Source organism: Diceros bicornis, chromosome 19 (genome assembly GCF_020826845.1).
Source record: "Diceros bicornis minor isolate mBicDic1 chromosome 19, mDicBic1.mat.cur, whole genome shotgun sequence".
NCBI lineage: Eukaryota > Metazoa > Chordata > Mammalia > Perissodactyla > Rhinocerotidae > Diceros > Diceros bicornis.
The window spans coordinates 21425601-21448478 of NC_080758.1; the positions used below are offsets into that span (position 1 = coordinate 21425601).

Sequence of the window (22878 nt, forward strand, 5' to 3'; positions counted from 1 at the left end):
ACAAGGGACAGAAGCGGCCTACCTTCCTCGGCGTCGTTCCTAAGGGAGGCCTCCAGCAGGGCCACGCTGGCCTCGAAGGACACCTTCTTGCGCCGGCCGCCGGTGCTGCGCTTCCGCTCATGCTTGCGCTTGCGGTGCTGCAGGTCCTGTTCGTACTGCGCCCACTTCTTCAGCTGCTGGGCCCGGCGCTTCTGGGCGGCTCGCAGCCGCTCCAGCGTGGGCACCTTCTCCAGCAGCTGCAGCTCCGTCAGCAGGTCCACGTGGCTGGCCATGGCCACCGCGCCTCGCCACGCCCTGGCTGGGGGCTAGCACGGGGCGCCGGCGGCCAGGGGAGCACGTGCGCTCCTGCGGGGCTGGGGCCTCATGGCGGGGCCTGTGGCGGGAGAGAGACACAGAGGGACGTGCTTGTCAGGCTCAAAACTCGGATCTGATGATGTCACCCCACCTCGGGTTTAAAACACTTTTTTTTCTATTTTATTGTTTTTTCTTTTTTTTTATTGAGCTATCATTGACCTAGAACATTGTGTATGTTTGAGGTATAAAACGTGTTGATTTGATACACTTATATATTGCAGTGTGATTACCACTGTAGCAGTAGCTAACACCTCCATCATGTCACCTCATTACCATTACTTTTTTGTGGTTATATTGTTATACATGTAAGGTTGTTTTATTGTTATAACATATAAGAGGTTTATTGTTATACTGTTAAAATTGTTATGACATATAAGGGGTTTATTGTTTTTTTTAAAGGAATTAATACTATATTTTTAATTTCTCAGTATTAATTTATAATATGGTAAATATTGATAGATATAATCCACAGAAACAAAAGCTCTTTGAGATCCCTAACTTTAAGAGTACAAAGCGGGGGCCGGCCCGTGGCTTAGCGGTTAAGTGCGCGCACTCCGCTACTGGCGGCCGGGTTCGGATCCCGGGCGCACACCGACACACCGCCTGTCCGGCCATGCTGAGGCCGTGTCCCACATACAGCAACTAGAAGGATGTGCAACTATGACATACAACTATCTACTGGGGCTTTGCGGAGAAAAAACAAAAGGAGGAGGAGTGGCAATAGATGTTAGCTCAGGGCTGATCTTCCTCACACACACCAAAAAAAGAGTGTAAAGGGGTCCTAAGACCAAAAAGTTTGGTAATTGCTGAACTACTGGGACATAGAAAATCTTAGTTGAAATTTTCCTATATGAGTGACTTTAAAAAAAATCACATATCCTGCTCTCTTGGATTCTTGGACAACATGAGGTCAACAAAATTTCAGAGTCTGAAGCCAATTGGTCCTGGTTTCCATGTCAGCACAGACTCCGTGGGCTCCCAGATGCAGAGGGAAAGCGTTGGGGGACAATCATTTGATCCCCTCTAAGCCTGTTTTCCCACCTGTAAAATGTTGTATCCACCTCCCAGAATTTACAGGATGGTCAAGGAATGAAAAGAGCTGACCAAAAAACGTTATATACCTAAGAGCAAAGAGAAACAAGCTTGGAGGAAGAAGAACAGGAACCTGTCAACACAGCGCATCTGGGAACCCGTAGGCAAGGCCAGTGGATAATTGTGTGTTGTTGGGTGACAGAGAAAGATTGGCACAGGTCTTCATTGGGTGATGTGGAATTGCCTGCTTTCACAAAGGGGATCAGGATAGCCCTGGGCTTCAGAAAGTGATTGTTAATTTCCTGGGTTCCCTGCTTCAACCCCACCCCCAGAGGGCCCTTCCTCAGGAGGCTAAAGACCAGGGTTCAGGCTTAGACTGGACACTCGGGAGCTCAGGTTGGGTCTAATTTTTCTTCAGGTGTCTCCCAGCTCTGAGACTGGAGGGTAGACAAGCGGAATGGGGAAGGGGGTGTCTTGGCAATGCTCAGAAGGTAAAGACCCCAGGGTCTGAGTGGACCTAATCTCAAGGGTAAATATAAGCCAATGGCAAGGCTCAGCAGGAAACAAGCTAACTACCTTTGGTTGCCTTTTGTTTTGAATACCTTGCAATGCTTTTTAAATTAATTAATTAAACTTTGAATTTTGAGATAATTGTAGATTCACATGTAGTTGTAACAAATAATATGGAAAGATCCACGCAACCTTTACCTAGTGTATCCCAATGCTAACATCTTGCAAAATGACAGTACAATATCACAACCAGCAACCTGACTGTGATATAACCTATCTATTCAGATTTCCCCAGTTTTACACACACTCATTTGTGTGTGTTTAGTTTTATGCAGTTTCATCACATGTATAGGTTCGTGTATCCACCCCCACAGTCCAGATCCAAAGCGCGCCATCACACAAGGATCCCTAACCCCCCTCTTGCAATGCACTCCTGTCTCGTCTTGACAATCACTAATCTGTTCTCCATCTCCAGAATTTTGTCACTTCAAAAACATTACATGGGGGCCAGCACGGTGGTGTAGTGGTTAAAGTTTGGCGCACCCCGCTGTGGCAGCCTGGGCTCGCAGGTTCGTATCCCGGGCACGGACCTACACCACTCATCAAGCTGTGCTGTGGCAGCATCCCACATGCAAAGTAGAGGAAGATGGGCACAGATGTTAGCTCATGGCCAATCTTCCTCAAGTGAAAAGAGGAAGACTGGCAACAGATGTTAGCTCAAGGCCAATCTTCCTCACCAAAAAAAAAAAAAAAGTAAAAAAAATGTTATATGAACAGAATCAGACAGTAGGTAACCTTTTGAGATTGGCTTTTTTCACGCAGTATCTTTCCCTCAGATTCATCCAAGTTGTTCCAGATATCAATAGTTCATTCTTTTCTGTTGCTGAGTCGTATTCCATTGTATGGACGTGCCCTGGTTTGTGTAACCATTGACTCATTGAAGAACATCTGCATTGTTTCCAGTTTGGGGCTATTATATTCACGTGCAGGTTTTTGTGTGAACATAAGTTTTCATTTCTCTGGGGTAAACGCCCAAGGGTACAATTGCTAGGTTGTACGGTAATTACATGTTTAGTTTTATACGAAAGTATCAAACTGTTTTCCAGAGTGGCTGTACCATTTTTCATTCCCACCAGCAATGTATGTCACTGTTGTCACTGTTGTCACTGTTCTTTATTTTAGCCATTTAGATAGATGTTTTGGTTGCCTTCTTAAAAGTAAGGAATTCAGAAGAGTTGAATTCACAACCACACAGGATCACCTGTGATGATGGTCAGACCTCACAGGGAGCTAGTGGACCACATATTTACTTCTCCACACTGCCTCAAGAAACTGAACATTTAATGAACACCTGCTCTGTGACAAGCCCTGATTCAGAGATGGATCAGGGACCAGTTCTGCCTTCTGGGAAATCCCAGTCTGTCTGTCTGTCAATCTATCTATAAATTCATTTAATCCTCCTGACAACCTAATGAGGTAGATACTATTATCATCCTCATTTCACAGATAAGGAAACAGGCACAAAGAGACTGAGTAACTTACCCAACATCACACAGCAAGAAAATGGAAGAGCCAGTCTGCCTGGGGTTATCAGGGAAGGCTCTCCAGAGTAGGGGACAACTGAACTAACTCTCAAGGGATCAGCAGGAGTTCATCAGGTGAGAACGGCAGACATGGACTGAGACGGAGCTTGGCAATGTTCAAAGGCATGCAGAGGCCCCAACCACCACGGAGGGAATTCTGGGAACCAACACACACAAACATGGTTTGAAGAGGATGGGGCTGCCCAGCCCAAAGGGAACAAAAGTCTTGGGGGCAGCAGTGAGCGACTTGTGGCTGTGGGCCAGACTCAACCAGAAAGTCCTCTGTGCTCCATATCATGTTTGGTTGGTTGGTTGGTTGGTTGGTTGGTTGGTTGGTTTTTGGCCCATACCGTGTTTTACAATATTGTAATTCATTGTTCACATTTAAAACTTGAAGATTTTATATCCAAAATTGGATTTTCAGCTTTTCTTGGAACATCTCAGTACCTGCCCATGCTGGGCTCACATGGCAATAATCAGCAGGTATGAAGTAGGACTCTCCCCTTCAGACGGGGCACATACCCTCTAATTTATCATAGTCCCCACTACGCCCCATTACTCGCATCTGATCCCCTTCACTAATTGGTATTACTTGCTAGCTCTTACAGTCATTTGAGTTTGCAAGCCCTGTCTTAGGCAGAATGAGAGAGTGGTCTCCAAATACCCAGGGATCCAACCTGCACAAGAAAGAGAAGACAGTCTGTACATCTCCCCAGTGCAGAACATGACCAAGGTACAGGGGACCAGTGGTGTGCACCTGAGGAACAGACACCCAGCCTCCAGAACTGTCCAACAGGCAATTCAACAGGGCGCTTGTGGTCCAGCGGCTGTCTCAGGAGGTGGCAGATTCTCCATCACTCACCGGAGAATAAAATTTCCACTGGTGTCAAATCAGTCTAAGTATTCTGTAAGATTTCTTTCAGCCCTAAGATTCTGTACACAGTTACTCATTTCTTCATTCTTAAGTATTTCTTGATCACCTACTAAGTGGGAGGCATCAAAAACATGCTGAGATTGATGAGAAGAATAATCATACTAATCGCTTACACTGTTAAAGCACTTAATCCTTTTCAAAGAACTTCCCTAGCCATCATCCCAGCCAAGTGTTTCCCAAAAATGGAAAGAGAATCCACTCCAAGGGAATTTTCAAAAGTATAGGACAAGGTTTAATACAACATGGACTCAAGAGAGCAACTTATATTCTTTTCACTTCTTTTTTAATTTGTCAGATTTTCTCCAGAAAAAAGGTGTCAGTTCAGTGCTAACAGACCTTTAACATCTTCAGAACCATGTCATGTCCCTTATAAACAAAGAGAAAGCAGACCTCTGGCTCACAACCCTGGGCAAGCAATTGCATCTAGGATAAAATACAATAATATTGTGTTTTCTGAGGGTTTGTTTTCACAGTAACTGTTTATTTATGGTAGTGACATCAAGTTTCATTTTTAAATAAATCTACTTCAGTGGAAAACTAGCAAGGTGGTAGCAAAAAAAAAAATTAAATAATGATGGTATTTGGTGTTGGCAAAAACTGCAAGTGATCGATGCTTGGGAAACCCACCTGGCTGCCGATCCTCGATGACAACAATCTTATAAGAGAAGCACTTGGATGAGCTCAGTATTTCATCTGACAAATATTTATTGGGCATCTGTCACTCGCCAGGACCGCGCTAAGGGCTGGGGATATAGCAGGGCAAAAGACAGGCATGGTCCCTGCCCACTGGATGGATGACAAAACAGAGGCACAAGGGAGTGGGTGACAGCCTCCAAGGATGCAGAGACTGAGCAGTAACTGGAACCCTGGGCCCCAGGGTGGTCCCCAGGCAGACAGAAGGCACTGCCTGCCAGGCCCCCCCTTGGCTTTGGCAGTTTCCTCCAGGCAAAGGAATTAAGGGCAGTTGCCCAGTCCCCTGGAGAAAGGCGAGGACAATGCCTCCCAAGGGCCAATAAAAGGGGCCAGAGCACATTTTCTCCAACTTTGCTCTCCCTGCCAGCCCCTCCCACCCTGCCCCTCTGGGTTCCCCGGAGCTGGGGCTCCAGGACAGCTCCCTCTTGACTGCTGGTTTTCAGGTGACCTAGTTTCCCCCAATAGACCCACACACCTCCTCCCGCCCCCGACCGAGAAAACCCTGCTTGGTCTAATTAAGGAACTGCCATGGTGCTGTTAACACAGCAGCTGGGCAGCCCCCAAGACGGGGCACTGGCCTGGGTGCTGGGGTGGCCCACACAAGTCCTGGCTCCATTGCGGACTGGCCCCTGCACACCTGTCTGTACTTCCAGAGCTAGCCCTGGATGATGATGGGGACCCAGCCCAAACTGCAGGACTCGGGGGAGCAAGAGCATCATCAACACTTAAAGGGGATCCCCAAAGAGGACCTCATGTGGAGGAAAACCAGCTCCAGGGAGACATGGAGCCCAGTGAGTTGTGAGAACATCCAGATGGACCATCCTGCAGAGAACTGGGCACGTGGGACCGCAAGTCAATGGAGTGGTGGGGTTGTGGGAGGGGTCTGCACACGTGGGAGGGGTCTGCAGAGGCCGGGTGGGGTGAGGTTATCCAGGAAGTGTGTGTGATGTGAGAAGAGAAATCAGAAGCAAAGGGAAATAGGGCAGGGTACTTCACATTTCCAACAAATGGCTGTGTGGGGTCTGGGTGGAAGAACCAAAAGAGCCCAATCGTGGGCAGCAGGAAGTCTGAGGCCAAGGCACTGGACCCTCAGTGCAGCAGGAACAGGCTGATGCGGTGAGCCTTGACTCAGCCTCTGGTTGCTGTCTGACAAAGTCTGAACTTCATTCCTCTTGCTGCATCCACTAGCCCTTGCTGCTACTGAAGGGAGAAACTGAGTCAGTGTACATCTGGGGAAGCAGGGGCTGTGCTCCAGAAGCCTGAGCCTTGAGGGGAAAGGGCTGGAAGTGTGCTGGGGCTTGGGAGCGAGGTGGAGGGGAGCATGGGCAGGACGCACTACAGAACCCCTCCCCCCCAAAATGAAAAGAAGACTATTACCAGAGTGCTGTTTGGGAATGAATACGCCTCTGGGGAAACCAGAAGAGGAAAAAGGCATGGGTCCATTGAAAGACACAGTTTGGTGGTGGTCTTTGTAGTTTCCCCATTATCCTGCTGTGTTGGGCCCTAATTGGCCAGAATCTGTCAGCCATGGCCTAAGCCCAGCCACAACGATTGGTTGGGGGTAGCCATGTGTCTTAAGTTGGCCCAGTCAGAAGCTCTCTCTTCCCACTGCATATGAACTGGAAGCATGAACCCCAGTTGCTGCTGGAAGCCATCTTGCCACCAGCCATGCAGGAAGCTGGCCTATGGATTAAGCCAATTCCTGGGATTCAGAGGAGAGAAACAGGGTCCTTTAACGTAGGGGCCTCTGGACTTAACCTATCCAAGCTGACAAAATCCCCTTTGTTATTTAAGCCAGTGAATTGAATTTTGTTACTTGTAGCCAAAAGTACCCTAACAGATAGCAATCTGGCTTTTAGGGATGCAGGAAAGGGCACCCCAGAAGAATCTGTTGCCTGAAGCAAGATGAGTGGCCTTTTGCTGGGGCATCTTACCAGATACCTTCACTTCCCTCTACAATGGCCACTTGCGGCCCTTCAGGCCCAAGCTGAGGGCCAGCCTTGAGGAAGGATGGGCAGGCCAAAGCCAGGTTCCCGCAGCAGCCCCACCCCCTGAGATAGGAGAAGGGGGCCTAGGCCTTGTGACTCTCAATCCCAGGGGAGCTGCTGGTTGACACATCTTTGGACTGGAGCCTAGTGCCTTGAGAAAAACAACACGGAGGAAGGTGAATTCAAATTAAAGAGACTTTAAAACATGAGTCAGACAGTGTCTCAAAGTTCACACTGTTGAAAGAAAACGTTGAGATTTTTGTTCTTGTTCTTCAGCTATTCTTCTCCACACAATATTGGCAGCCGCCCGGAGGAAGGCCATGAGAGCTTTCTCCTCATGCTTCCTGTACACTGAGCAGGAGGGAAAGAGGAAAACAAAACAGCTCTGGCTTTCCCTCCTCCTCGGAACTCGCTTGGGACCTACTTTCTCTCCTTGAGGAAGCACACCCCCACCCTCCCACAACACACTTCTTTGAATAACAGAATCATTTCCCCCATCCCCCCACCTGAAAGACACTTTACTTATGAGCAAAGAGACTTCTGGGGCCTTTGGTGCTCCAAATATCCGAATTAGAAATTAGCCTTGTCACCCTCAACCCCACCCTCGTGGGATTTTGTGGACTGACTGTCCTATCCTTGCTGGATGAGCCTTCTAGATTTCAGGCACAGTCATCCTAGACAGACATTCTAATCTTAAATCTGCTGTGGGACTCCGGTCCCCAAGGGCCTGCTCTTTAACTCTGCCTCTCCCAGTTGTGTTCCTTCATTCAGACCTCTGAGTGGTGGCTCTGGGCTTGGCCTGACTTGTCACTGTCTCCTGAAGCCCATTTATTATGACCCAGTTTGGCAAGACTTTGGGTGGGGTGGTGATCGGGGCAGAGGAGGGCAGCAGGATTCAAAAACCACGAGTTCAGTATGAACAATGATCAAGCAACTAATGCATCTTGAGTTCTCAGGAAAAGAATCATATCCAGCATTGGGATAATAATGGCCCACTTGACCTCTATCTGAACTGGTTGGGCCATATGGGGAATATAGGACCAGGCCTTAGCAAGACCCACGAGGAAAATGATTAACTTTGTTCAGAGCCTCTAGAGGGCAGACTTAGGATCATGGACAGGCAAAGTGAAGAAATAGGATCAGGCTGGAATGAGGAAAAACTGTCTAACATTGACAATTCAACAAAGCCAAGCCATAACACGATGCTGCGGTCCCCACCACCAGGAACTCCATGTTCACTCACGAGCCTGCTGAAAGAGAAGGTCCACCTAGGATAGTAAGTGGGACTGGCCGCAAGCCCCAGTCCTGGCCTGGCAGACAGATCATCTGTATTAGGAGCAAGCACCTATCACGCATCTTTGCAGCCCGGCACTTGGTAACCCACCAGGCTATACAGCCTGTAAGGACCATTCCAAGTAGATACTAATGATGTTTTGGATTTGTTCTGCCTGTGAAGGTGAGATGGCTTTCTCAGGCTCACCTCCAAGAAAATTTCAAAGGAAGCCACAGCTTGAGCAGGTGAAGGAAAGCCCATGAGCACACCAGTCTTCCGTGCTGAGCTTCTTCCCGTGAACTTAAACCCACAGAGAGGCCCACACACTTGTGGGTAAGAATGCCAGTGTGGGGGAGGCTGCAGGGGACAGAATGAAGGTGCCAAGGATGGGGCACACACAAAGCTGACATGATGTCGACGAACACATTAGTCAGTCACAGTCACAGTGCTAAACCAAACAGCCAGTCTTCTAAAGAAGCTTATGTAATAGCTAAGCACAGGGAAATGGGAGTCAAATTACACACACTTTCTCCAGGCTTGAGGGAGTGTGGTCCACCCCCTCCCTTTGCAGGGAGATAAAAACTCCCTTTGCAGCTGGAGGGATCATTTTCCAAAGGCCACCTATAGCTGCAGAACGCCCTTCTGGGTTACACATTTATTACATGGGATGGCCATTCACATCGGCTAAGGCTGGAGTAGCCTCTGTCTCCTCTGCCTCCATCACTCAGCATGACGTCCTTGGCCAAACTTTCCCCTTTGTGCCAACTCTTAGATTAGTGATGGCTACTTGCAGCACTGTGAGGGAAGGGGTTATGAGGCCGTGTGTGATAACAAGAGGAATGAGTGTGTGATTGATTAGTAATGTCTGCCATGGATAAAGGAGTGGGAAGTGGCTGCCTGCACTGACATGTAACTCTGTTCTGCATCATGCTTGCCTAAACTTGGATTTCAATACTTGCCTTTGACACATTGTTCAAAATCCTCTAGTCTTAAATACAAAGATCTAGAAAGTTATCAGACTGAGTGGAAAGACCCCTCAAATTCCAGTATATTATTCCAGACAACAACACAAAATCACCATGACCTCAATGGTAGACAAGAATCAAGAATACCTTAGGTTCTAGTATGAATTTCTCCAATAACTTGTGCTAGGGGGTAGAATGAAGAACTGTACTCCATCCCCTTAAGTTGACTGGATTCAGGTTCTAGGAAGCAGTGTGCTGAGCCAAGTCAAGTGAAGGATGGCAGTCTCTGCCACTAAATGCCACCTCTCCCCACCCTGTCCCTGGATAGCAGGGAGATAAACATTCTGCTGGTAGCTGGATGGGGTCCACTCTTGAAGGAGGAGGGGCAGAGGAACTGCCACCAGCCAACATCCTTCTCCATCTGGATCCGGATCCAGGGATCACTGTCTTGTCCATTCCAAGCATCTTGGGCCCCACACCATCACCAACATAAAGGAGGAAGGAGACTGTGGCCCACTTCCTAACAAGACCCCTCTCCCCACTTCAGAAACCTCAAAGTGGGGCCAGTCCGGTGGCGCAAGCGGTTAAATGCATGCGCTGCGCTGTGGCGACCCAGGGTTTGCTGGTTTGGATCCCGGGCGTGCACCACCGCACCGCTTGTCAAGCCATGCTGTGGCGGCGTCCCATATAAAGTAGAGGAAGATGGGCATGGATGTTAGCCCAGAGCCAGTCTTCCTCAGCAAAAAAAGAGGAGGATTGAGAGATGTTAGCTCAGGGCCAATCTTCCTCACAATAAATAAATAAATAAATAAATAAATAAATAAATAAATAAATAAATAAATTAAAAAAAAGAAACCTCTAAGGTATCCCTAACAAGCTATGTCCTCCCCTTTAGCCAGAGACGTTCTCACCCAATTAGGAGGTAGCTGGGACAGGAATTTTAGGGAGCTTTCATATCATTTGTTTACGGAGGTTTAGAGAACAATTCCAAGGAAACAAGGACAATAAAAAGCAGAGAATTGGACTGGAAGGAGAAAGTCCTACACGGGAGGAGGAGAGAACAAGGAGGGGAAGCGCTGGAGCAATGCAGAGCACGGACGCCAATCAACCGCACAGCCGGTCAGCGGTGGGGCTGGGATTCGAACCCAGGTCTGCTCAGTTCCAAAGTCTATGCACATAAAAGGAGAAGAAGGAACTAGGAAAAACTCTAAGAGAGCCATAAGCGCTTTAAAAGATCTTCCTCACGACATGAAGAAGACTTCAGAAAATCCACAGTATTAGCAATCAAGGAGATAAGAGGACATTTTGATTAAGAAACCAGACAGAGGGCTGGCCCTGTGGCTTAGTGGTTAAGTGCGCGTGCTCCGCTGCTGGCGGCCCGGGTTCGGATCCCGGGCGTGCACTGATGCACCGCTTCTCCAGCCATGCTAAGGCCGCGTCCCACATACAGCAACTAGACGGATGTGCAGCTATGACATACAACTATCTACTGGGGCTTTGGGGGAAAAGTAAATAAATAAATAAAATTATATAAAAAAAAGAGAAACCAGACAGATCAATTTGCAACAAATTCAGAACAAATATTCGCTGAAGTCAGTATAGTGTAAGACGTATGCTTAATGAAACTCAAGAGAAGCATCGTAGAACCTTTAAAATATGTAGATGAAGTGAACCTGGAGATAAAGAATCCAGGGTACTAACAGCAGCTTCTGTGCACAGCACGCCTTCCCCGTGTCAAGCTCTGGACCTGTAACATCTCTTGGAATCATTGCACCAACTCTGCAACATAGGTATTGTCCCACTTCAAAGAGAGAAAACTGAGACTTAGCGAGGTTAAGGAACTTGTTAGTAGGGCTGAAATTCCAGTTGTTTGTGGCTAGCCTCTCTTCTGATTGGTCTCTCCCTGTGCCATGATGGTTAAGTATTTTTAATATCTCCCCTGCTTGAAAATAAAAGAAAAAATGTCAGACAGAGAAGACGACCCACAGAAGCACGACTGGTAGCAAGAAGAGGTGTCCTTGAAGGAGAATTAATGAAATCTATGCAGAGTGAGGCTAACTGATTAAAATCATAACTTCCCTTACTGTTGGAGCCGTTGTTACTTTTGGAGGCCTGGGCAGGAAATATATGTATCTCATCCTAAATTTCATAAAATCTGTCTTCCAAACCCCTGTGGGCTCAGCCCCCTATGCCAGTGTTCTCTTTCTTGGTGAGCACTTTCTCATTTTCACTGTGCCCAACAGCTCCCAAACCAGATTCATAGCAGCAACTGTCCTCTTTCCTCTGCTCTCCAAGAGATGAAACTGTCAGTAGAATAAATCAGGAAGTTTCCAGATGCTCTGCATTTTGGTTAAGTGAAGTTTCTGTCCAATACGTAGGCTTTGAAGTCTCTCAGGACTGCATTTGTGACCTTCCAGGTCACCTCTCATGCAGAGAGAAGAAAGCTGTAGTAGACCGCCTTTACATTACTCCGGTTCCTTCCCTCTTTGATCTCTAGCCAAAGTTCCTTCACTTTGATTCCCTCCTCTTGGCTCCTCTGGGGTGGACAGAACTCCAGGCATACCTCTGCTCCCCTTTGACCAGCTTTATTTCTGTTGAACATGGTAAATTCTCCATAAGCCATAAATTCAACTCCATTCAAGTGATGTTACTATCACAATTGAATTTATCTCCTCGTGTTGAAATCTCAGGTTCACTATGCTAGCCACTTTGGTCTACACTCAGATATCTGGGGCCCTAATATTATTTCAATCCATATACAGCAAATTACTGAACACCCTCTCTATTTTATACCTGATGTCATCAACGAGTAATTAGTTTCAGAGTTTTCTTCCGTCAATTTTCTCTCCTAATTCACTTCCACTTTTAATTTAAAGCCTCATTCATTTAGTCAAATAAATATTTATGGCAATAAATATGTGCTAGGCAGTAGAGTAGGGGGACTCTGAGGGCCCTTTAATGAACAAAACTATTGATCAGAAAGGTTCTGCTTCTAGTAATGGCAGAATAGCTCTTATTGGATCTAGCCTCCTATATACAACTATTATAAACTCTACACACATACATACACACACACACACACACACACACACACACACACACACACAAAATAACCTATTGGAAGGCACTAGATTTGTTCCGGCATAAGCAGAGAGAAACTGGAGTGGAGTCAACATTTGAAAGAAAGAAATGGCACCAGGTGACTTTCATGTTTTTATAGCTTTTTTACCTGAGGGCAGACCCCAGTCATTGTTGTCCTTGGTGGCTACAACTTGGATAGAAACCTTCGCTGTTACTGTTTGAGGACTGAGAGGACAGAGTTCAGGTAACTACAGCTGGAAAGTGAGGAGAGACATCCCAAAAAATAGCCACAGACCAGTAGCCCCAAATTCTGAGTGCAAATTCTGCCCAAATATCCCTGAATGATGCAGTTACAGCCCAACTAAGGCTAAAAGAACTGAAGGATGATGTCAGCTGTTGCCTACCCTGGAGACACTGAGTTTCGAGTTTGAGTTTGGTCAAGTTATCCGCCTGATAAAACAAACAAAAACTCATTACTGTTCTGAAGAACATAATAGAATCAAGAGTCCCTTCAAGTCTCATTCAAAATGTTCAGGATGTGATCAAAATCACTAGAAAAAAATTTTAAAAAACAAACAAACAGCAAGATGTGACCCAAATTCAAGATGAAAGGCAATCCATAGAGATCTACCCCAAGATGACTCAGATGTTGGAGTTAACAGACAAGGATTTTAAAGCAGCTATTATAACTTTGATCAAGGGTAACGGAAAATAAATGAACAAATAGGGAATATCGGCCACAACATAGAAACTACAAAGAAGAGAACCAAAGCTATTAATCAGATCAGCTAAATCCCCACCAACACCTTCCTCTGCAGCCATGTGAGTTGTGCTTTTCACTAGGGACACTTACACAGCTGTAATATTGACTTCAATGACTATTTTTTTGAGCATCTTCAAAGTGCCAGATGTTGGGCAAGCTCAGGAGAGCAAAAATACAACACAAAATCTTAAACTCTGGTCCCAAAGACCAGCTCTTTTCATCTGTCAACATCTATATAGACTACTAGTCACTTCTCATGTCCTCCCTTCTCTTTCAGGTCTTAAATTGGAAGAAGAGATTGAAGGCCTGCCGTGGCCTCTTTCCAGAGCTTCAAGGTTCCTCAAGTTAGCTCCCCGATCACTCCTGATGGAGCCCGTTGCTGCACATAAAGAATACAGGAATAAGAGGCAGGCTGTCAAGTTTGATACACCTCCATATTCTCCTTCTGTAGCAAAAAAAACATCCTCCACTGGCTGACTAGACAGAGCAGGTCTATAAAAAACTCTGGGTACAGACGTCAAAGAGAGTCGATCGGGAGGCACTCGCCGTTATAACATCTCTTTATCCAGTTTCATTAATGGGTGTTTTGCTTTTTCAAAACCTTAGGAAAGATATTCTCGGCCTTGGCTACACGTTGGAATCACCTGGAGATGCTGGGAATATATATTAAGATCACAGAGCAAGACTCCTATCTATCTGCCAGAATAGCCAAAAATTTTTTTTGAAAGACAGAAAATACCAACTGTTGGCAAGAATTCTTATACACTGAATGAGAATATAAATTGGTACAACCACTTTTAAAAACTGCTCGGCAATATCTTCTAAAGCTGAACATATAATTCCTATAATCCAGCAATTTCATTCCTAGGATTATACCCAACAGAAATTTCCATATACATTCACCAAAACGCATTTACAAGAATGCTAATAGCACTATTTGTAATAGTCCTAAAGTGTAAGCTATCCAAAATGCCCACCAACAGTAGTCTGGAAAAAAAATGTGGCATAAAAACGGAACATTGTACAGCAATGAGAATGAGCAATATACAATTACACTTGACAATATGGATGATTCTCACAATGTTAACCAAAATAAACCAAACACGCAAAAAAAATACACACTATATGATTCCACTTATGTAAAATTCAACAACAGGCAAAACTAATCTAGCAATCAGGATAATGGTCTTGTGGTGGGGGTAACTGGCAAGTGACATAAGAGGGGCTTCTGGAGTACTGTAATATTCTGGGTTTTGAGCAGGATATGGTTTACACGAGCATGTTCAGTTCGTGAAAAATTCATTCACTTGGGCTTTATGTACTATTCTGTATTTGTTTTACCTTAATAAATCATTAAAATTTTAAAAAATTCTGATACCTGGGTCCTGCCTCGAGAGGTTCTGGTTTAATTGGTCTGGGGTGCAGCCAGGCATTGAAATTTTTAAAAGCTCCCAGGTGAGTCTAATGAGCATCCAAGAACCACTGTGTTAGAATTTGGCAACCCTCCTCACTATTTCTTGGAGCAGAAAGTGCTGCTGCTTCTGCAGAAAGTCTACAGCAGGATGTTTTGTGTAGAACATTAGTAGCTCCAGGGGGGGTTAACAGATGTTACACGGAAGAAGGGGTCCACAGCCAAATACGTAATTTTTTAAATTCTAATTATCAACTTCTATTGAATTCCTAGAGCTAAGCTAAATGCTTTATTTATGCTATCTCATTTAATCCTCACAACAAGCCTATGAGAGAGGTACTATTACTCTTCATTTTATAGAAGGGGAAACCGAAACTCAGCGGGGTTAAGTAATTGCCCAAGAGCACACAGCCAGGAAGCAACAGGGCTAGGATTCAAATCCACGTTGGCCTTGACACTGAAGCCCATGCTCCTAACCCACAGCCCTAATCTGCCTCTCTGGGCAGTACTGACTACAGGACTTAACAGAGCTTTTACTAGGCTACTACGAGCTGTGAGTTGCCAAGACAAGAAAGTGGAAGCAACATTTCCCAAAGTGGGTTCCCTGTATCCATTTCTTACCTTCCAACCCACCATCCACACCACTGGCAGTGTTTTCATTCTGAAACCAAGTCTGATCCTGTATTTCTCTTGCAGGGGAGAATTTAATGCCTCCTCATTGCCTATACAGCCAAGTCTAAACTCCTCAGCCTAACAGTCCAGACCATCCAGTATCTGGCCTTGGCATTTTAGCTTCATCTCTGGCCATCCTAACCTCCTCCCCACCCCCAACCCACTAAACACTCACTGTTCCAGCTACATTGAACAGGTCTGATGGAGTCACACATCCACAATGGTACCTACCGAGACTCCACTGTATGCCAGGTACTACACATAAATTAACTTCAATCCCCACAAGGAGCCTTTAAAAACAGGCACCATTTCCTCACTAGATAGATTAGGAAATGGAGGCTCATCTTGACATGCCCAAAGTCACAACTAGTAAGTAGCAGAACAAGGATCTGAACCCAGATTTCTCTGCTACAAAGCCATGAACCTTTCATTACAGCACACTCACCTCCTCAACTTTATTCATGCCATTCCCTAGGGTGGCGATACCCTTCTTTCTCTCCACCTGGCAAACTCTTCCTTGTTCTTTGAGAGCTAGTGCAAGTGCTGTAATAATAATATCTATCACCTCTTAAGAGCTTTCCAGGCACTGTGCTCAGCACTTGACTTGCCTTGTCATATTTACACAACATTGTTTCTGAATTGTTTTTATCTGCCCTGTGCCAAATGGGTTTCTCTCTCCTCTAGTTCCAAGGCCTTTGACCACTTCTCTATTGTGGCACTCAGCACTCTGTAGTAATTGTTAATTTCAGATCTGCCTCTTCCATTAGACTAGATGCTCTTGAAAGACAAGGGATATGTGTTATTCACCTTTACATCCCACCATGGAGCCACCCAGCACATGGTGGGTATTCAATACATGGGAGAGGGTGGACAGGAGGGTGGGAGACCAAGAGACTGAAAATTCACTGAGATTATTCCATCAGTTCTGTCATAGAGAGTGCTCCTTTGGCTTGGAACCAGAGCTGTAGCATTAAACCAGACAAAATAGACCTGGCTGATGGGAGAAGAGAGCGGACACTGGGGGTCAAACCCAGGACACACCTCACCTGGTTCCTGCCTTGCCTTCCATGAAAGGATGGGCTAGCATTGCCCCTGGCTTCACAGTCTCTTTTCAACTCTGCATGCTCTGCAATTGGCTCTATATATCCCTGCTTAGGCAATTCATTGGTTAAGTTCACTCCACAGCGCTGTTTCATATTCTCAACTGCTTCTTGCCTCGTGCTGTTTTTAAGATATCTCAAGTGAATGAAGAGATATCTGGGACCCAAAGAAAATGTATAGCTAAGGTGTGGCTCCCCCCAGGTGGGTAGATCAGGTGATCATACCTCTTTCTAAATAGATCTTTTCTTTTTGAGTAGGAGGCCCCTTTACAAGACAGAGACATCTTTGATGCTCACTCATTCATTGAACACCCATTCTGTGCATCCATTCTACAATGGGCACTGCTCAGACCACACCTCCTCGTAAACTCTGGGCTAACCGCCTTTTCATGCCACCACGTCCAACCTCTGGTGAGCTCCAAGGTTGTGGATTTTTAAAGCCAGCTTTCTGCTCCTTTGCTCTCACTCTTTCTGGACTAACATACAAATTTGTCCAGGTATGAGTGATCCATAATCAGTGCCAGCTGCAAACTCAGCTGGGTTTCTGCGCAGCCTCCCTCCAACAAACCCCATTATAAACATGGAAACCACCACAGAGACTATTTCAACATTACTTATCCCTTCCTAACTGCCCACCTCCTCTGCTGCCCCCACTAGGGGGAAGCTGCATGATTTTTCTGCTTCCAACCAGGTTGGTTTTTGAAGAGTTCAAGTTTCTCTCTCTCCCCAAGACACAGTCTATACTGTATTTTACAAATTCATTTGTGATATTTATGAAGATAGAGTTTATCAAACAAAAGTTAGCTGAGCTTATTCACTTCTCTAGCACACCTGAACCACACTGTTTTGCTCTTATTTTATTTGTCCACGTGTTTGCTTCCTCCAGGAGATGGGGATCAACATGAAGGCAGAAACTGGTTTAATTTAATTTCATGTCTCTAATTCCAAGCATAAGGCCCGATAAAATGTAGTTCTTGAATATTTACCGATCTTCATGTAGGCACAGTCTAAAGGGTCATAAAATCTGGGTCAGCCCCAGAGGCCTAGTGGTTGAGTTTGGCATGCTCCGCTTTGGCTGCCTGGGTTCAATTCCCGGGCACGGACATACACCATACATCTGTCAGTGGCCATGCTGTGGGCAGTGGCTCACATACAAAAAGAGGAAGATTGGCAACAGATGTTAGCTCGGGGCAAATCTTCCACAGCAAAAAAAATTAAATAAATGAATAAATAAAAGTTCATAAAACCTGAATTACTGCGGGACCTGGCTCAGAAACATTCTTTCCATTTTATTCCTCTCAGACAGACAAAAAATAAAGTGACTTAATACTCAGTGTTGGAGAAGGGGCTGGGGAAAGAGGCATTCAACACACTGTTGAGGGAATAGAAATTGGTTTGGCCTCTTGGGAGGACAATTTGACAACGTCTGTCACAGTTCAAATTGCACGGAATTTTCCCATGAATAAAATCATACCAGTGTACAAAGATACACACTGTATCAGAAAAGATGCTGTAGCATCAAATATTTGTGGTAGGAAAAAGCTGGTAACAATCTTAACTGTCAGCAAGGAACTTGAAAATAAATTATGGTAAATTTTCATTACCAGAATACCAGACAAAGACTGAGGTATATCTCTATGTATTGACATGCACTAAGATAAATTAGCTGAAAAAGGAAGTTTCAGAAGAGTGTTGTGTAAATGTGTTAACAAGAAAAACTGATAAACAGGTAAATGAATATGGATTTGTATACGTATAAGAAATTTACGGAAAGATTCATAAAACATTCAGGGATTTCTTCTGGGGAAAAGGAATGAGTGGCTGGGGATGATGGTTGGGGACATTTCACTTTCCATTTTCCACATTTCTGTACTGTTTGAATTATAATAATGAGTTTGTATTCTTTTCATAATTCAAAAGTATAAAATACAGCAATAAGAAAACAAAACCTTGATTTCTATGTAAAAGAAGGAAACTAATGAAATTTTGGAGAAAATCTTCCCTATTTCTTTAAAAGGCAACAGGCAATGTCTCTAAGGCAGTGTCTGCTCTCTGCCCAGTCCATGGGAGAGCCGATGATGACTGCAGGGTTCTAGAAAGGAGACTGGAGACAGGGAGAGTCACCAAGAAGGTCCGAGAGCCCAGAAGAGAGTAAGTGTGAGAATGTGTGCCTTTTACTTGCTCTTGGGTGACAGGAAATAAAGCCAGTTCTGATCGAGACTGAACCATTCTGGGAGCCAAGAAATTCTGAGAACTCACCAGGCTGGCATGGACACTGGGGCCTTGAACCAGTGCCAAGAAGCGAAGGCTAGGGATGCCTAGGTAGGTAGTAGCCACAAATAACCTGGGTGAACCAAACCACTGACTTAGTCCCCAGGGACATAAATGACACCAGGCTCTGCTCACCTGTCCCCCTCTGCTCTGAAGCTATCTATGACTCCCAGGGGCTGACTTCACTGACACTAATGTAATAATAATAGTTGATATGTATCGAGTACATCCTACATGCCAAGCAGAGGCTAAATGGTTACTCATATCATCTCATACTATTATTATTTCTACTTTACACATGGGGAAATTGAGGCTCAGCAAAGTTAAGCAAGCAACTTGCTCAAGCTTGCAGCAAATGGTAGAGGCAGGAATCAAACCCAGGTGTGACGCCAGAGCCAGTCAAGGTCACGGCCAGCCTTGTCCCTATCTAGGGATGAACTAGAAAAAAGGCACTCCCTCAGAGTAGGGGCAGCCCCACAGAGCAACAGCATTTTTGTCCAAAGAAAAGCCAGAGAGTGTAATGAATGGGTAAGTGCAAGGACTTTAAAGCCAGATGTCCCGGGTTCAAATCCTTGCTCTGACACTCACTGGCTGTGTGACATAGGGCAAGTCATTGACCCTCTCTGTGTCTCACTTTCCTCAGCAGTAAAATAAGGGTAGTAATAATGCCACCTTTTAGAGTTGCTAGGAGGACTAAAAGAATTAAATAGACAGTGCTTGGCTCACAGTAAGTACCAAATGTTAATGATCATTATTAATATTAAGAAAAAGGTGGGCACCCTTCCAGGCAGGGTGCAGAGCTTGGCAAGTGGAGCAGGCTAAGTTTCGGCCCCTCCCTCAGCCAGGTGGCATCGGGCAGTAGACGACTCTACAACCTTACACCAGCCCTGCTGAGCAATTAACCTCCACATGCTGCCAGTTCCTCCTCCCGGCTTCCTCTCCACCAGCCTGGCTGTGAATCAGAACCACCTGGCACACTTCTAAAAAGATACAGATTCCCAGGACTCTGCCTTGGCCAGTTCTGATGCAGGTGGGCTAAGCTAGGGCCCAGGGGTCTGTATGTTTAGCAAGCCCCAGGGGACCAGGGGACCCAGGAACAGTGCGTTCCTGGACACACATTTCTGGAAGCACTAGAAGCCCCTCACACCTTCTTCCGGCTGTTTGAGTTGCTCTTTGGGAGCAAGCAGCCTTTCTTTCATGCTGGGTCCCAGGCCTGGGCACCCAGAGAAGGGGTGCAGGGAAGGCGTGATCTGCAAGCCAGCCAGCAGAGTAGATGGCTGTGCAAATGGGCACGACAGACTGAATTTGCTTTTGTGTTTGAGTGGGTTACACTATGGACCCCTCATCTGTAGACTTGGGGTTTCCCAGACCCTTGCTACTCAAAGTGCAGTTCATAGACGAGCAGAATGGCTCCCCCTGGGAACTTGTTAGAAATGCAGATGCTCAGGCCCGACCTACTCCATCAGATTCTGCATTTTAACAGGAACCCCAAGAGAATTTGGGAGCAAGTTTGAGACACATGCCCAATTTCTCTTCCCCCATCAGAATAAGCTCTTTTTCTTTTTTTTCCCCCCAAAGCCCCAGTAGATAGTTGTATGTCATAGCTGCACATCCTTCTAGTTGCTGTATGTGGGACGCAGCCTCAGCATGGCCGGAGAAGCAGTGCGTCGGTGCGCGCCCGGGATCCGAACCCGGGCCACCAGCAGCGGAGCGCGCGCACTTAACCACTAAGCCACGGGGCCGGCCCCAGAATAAGTTCTAACCAATGTGCACCTCTAACCTGTCCATAAACCCTTTGAGGCCAATATTTTCCTTCAAACTCCCAGAGAGCCCCGGAAAAACAATGTGATTTTTTTGATAACCCAGACCTAGGCTCAGCAGCCAACCTGGGGCTCACGGTGAACCCCTGCTTTAGTGAGTTATATATTTCAAAGTCCATATTAAAGTAAACCTTCCCAATAAGTTGAAAAGGAGACAACTCCAGCCTCTATAATTCCAGGGTGTAAAACACCTCCTTCTTTTGTACAGAGCCATGACCCCTGCTTCCCTGGCCAAAGCCATCCAAAGCCATCAAATGACCCAAAGAAAACACGCGATGTCTTCCTGTTGGCCAAGCTTCAAGTTATCGTGCAGATTTCACACAGGAGCTTGACCTCATTAATCCAAGGCCTATCACATTGCTGTAAATGTCAGTGGAAAAATAGCCATTCAGTGGGTTTCCTTCATTCCACCAGAAAGGGAAAAAACAGGAAGCCAACAGCAGCTGCGCCCCAGCTTGGCAAATCCCAAGGGCCCAGCTGACAGGGCGTTTCTTGTCAGCACCTACATTCCACTGCCCCAGCCTGCTTGTCCAGATAAAGGTGAGTCCTGTATCTACATGAGCAAAATGCAGTGGTGGCTGCGGCAGCAATTCAGATAATTCAGGCCCCCAAGCATCTGCTTGGGAAGGAAAAGAGCTTGGTCTGAATTTCTTTGGCCTGAATTACCAATTGGCTGTTCATCATTCAGGTTCATCTAAATCTCTTCTGCCCGTTCAAAACGTCCTGCAACGGGCCGGCCCCATGGCTTAATGGTTAAGTGTGTGCACTCCACTGCTGGCGGTCGGGGTTCGGATCCCGGGCGCGCACCTATGCACTGCTTCTCCGGCCATGCTGAGGCCGCGTCCCACATACAGCAACTAGAAGGATGTGCAACTATGACATACAACTATCTACTGGGGCTTTGGGGGGGAAAAAAGGAGGAGGATTGGCAATAGATGTTAGCTCAGAGCTCGTCTTCCTCAGCAAAAAAAAAAAAAAAAAAGAGGAGGATTAGCATGGATGTTAGCTCAGGGCTGACCTTCCTCACAAAAAAAAAAAAAAAATGTCCTGCAAGCCAAACCTCTGGGACTCCAGGGGACACAAGGCTTTCCAAGTCCTCATTCATCCCTTTAATGCATATTGATTGTCTCCCGTGTACTGGGCATCATGCTGGGCAACCAGGGACACACAGCTGAATGAATTAGACACAGTCACTGACCTCACGGCGCTTATGGTCCAGTGTAAGCTTTCTCAACCTCGGCACTATTGACATTTGGGATTGGGGTGGGGGGGTCCTGTGCACTGTAAGGTATTTAGCAGCATTCCTGGCCTCTACGCACTAGATGCCAGTAGTTCCCCTCCCCCTCTGCCCTCCCCAGTTGTGACAACCAAAAATGTCTCCAGACATTGCCAAATGTCCCCTGGGGGGCCAAACTGCCCCCAATTGAGAACCACTGGTCGAGTGGGTGACACAGACTAAAAGAGTAATGACCACAAATAACCATATAATCATAATTATGATAAGTACCATGGAGGAAAATGTTGTGGATACTACATCAATATTATCTACAACTTGGAAGCCAGGCATTTTATGTATGATTGCAAATCCTTATGACAACTCTGAATGGTATATATATGTAAGGTATAGATGATCTGTATTTCCAGATGAAGAAATTGAAGCTCAAGGAAGTGAAGAAATTGCCCAAGGCCCAAAAACCAGTGGAAGGCAGAGCTAGGATTTGAACCCTGGCCCTAAACTTTGCCTCCCATGGAAAAGGAAATTCGAGCCTTTGTTTTGACGTCTTCTGTAAACAGGTAGGGTATGTGGTCACGTGACGCTCTGACCGCCATCCTAAAAGACTCATTCCTTCCTGGGGTCACGGTGGAGCTCAACCGCCACCTGCCACATCAATCAAGCTGCACACTGCCTGCGTCAAGGCACGTTTATGGGACGTTAGCGGGCAGAGGAATGCCGACCTGAACTCCGAGACGTCCAAGAACACGCCCCACCCCTGCCAAGTGCTGACACACACGCCCTTCCCAAAAATCAGAGCAGGCAGAGAATGGGGCAGTCCCCAGGTACCCAGAGCCCACCCCACTGTGACCCCTCTTCAAGGTGCCTACTGCCCAGCATCCAAGGGTACACAGTGAAAGAAGCCCGACATTCTGCAATCAGCTTTAGATATTTATAAAGAGCATGAGTGAGACAGTACAGGATAGCACATAGCAACTTTAGAGACCCCCAGACATGACTTCCTGCCATGTAAGAGCTGCATGCCCTCTAGCAAATTGCCTCACCCTCTGTACCTCAGTTTCCCTCCCTGTGCAATGGGGATAAATGCATCGACTTCAATGGAGTGGTATGAGGATTCAATGGCCATGCAAGCAAAGACCTTGGACAGTGACCAGCATCCAGAAAAGCACTTGGTACTATATTATGATCAATAAG

At 46.1% G+C, this 22878-nt stretch overlaps 1 protein-coding gene across 2 annotated transcripts in view; it reads right to left on the reverse strand.

Moving 5' to 3' along the window:
* The window catches only part of PPP1R16B (protein phosphatase 1 regulatory subunit 16B), a 104135-nt gene that overhangs the window by 76244 nt on the left and 5013 nt on the right, over nt 1-22878 (reverse strand). For both annotated transcript variants that reach the window (XM_058562703.1, XM_058562702.1), the window contains exon 2: nt 23-373. In XM_058562703.1, the coding sequence (XP_058418686.1) occupies nt 23-272 (250 nt within the window). In that variant the 5' untranslated portion in view covers nt 273-373. The remainder of the gene's footprint in view (nt 1-22; nt 374-22878) is intronic.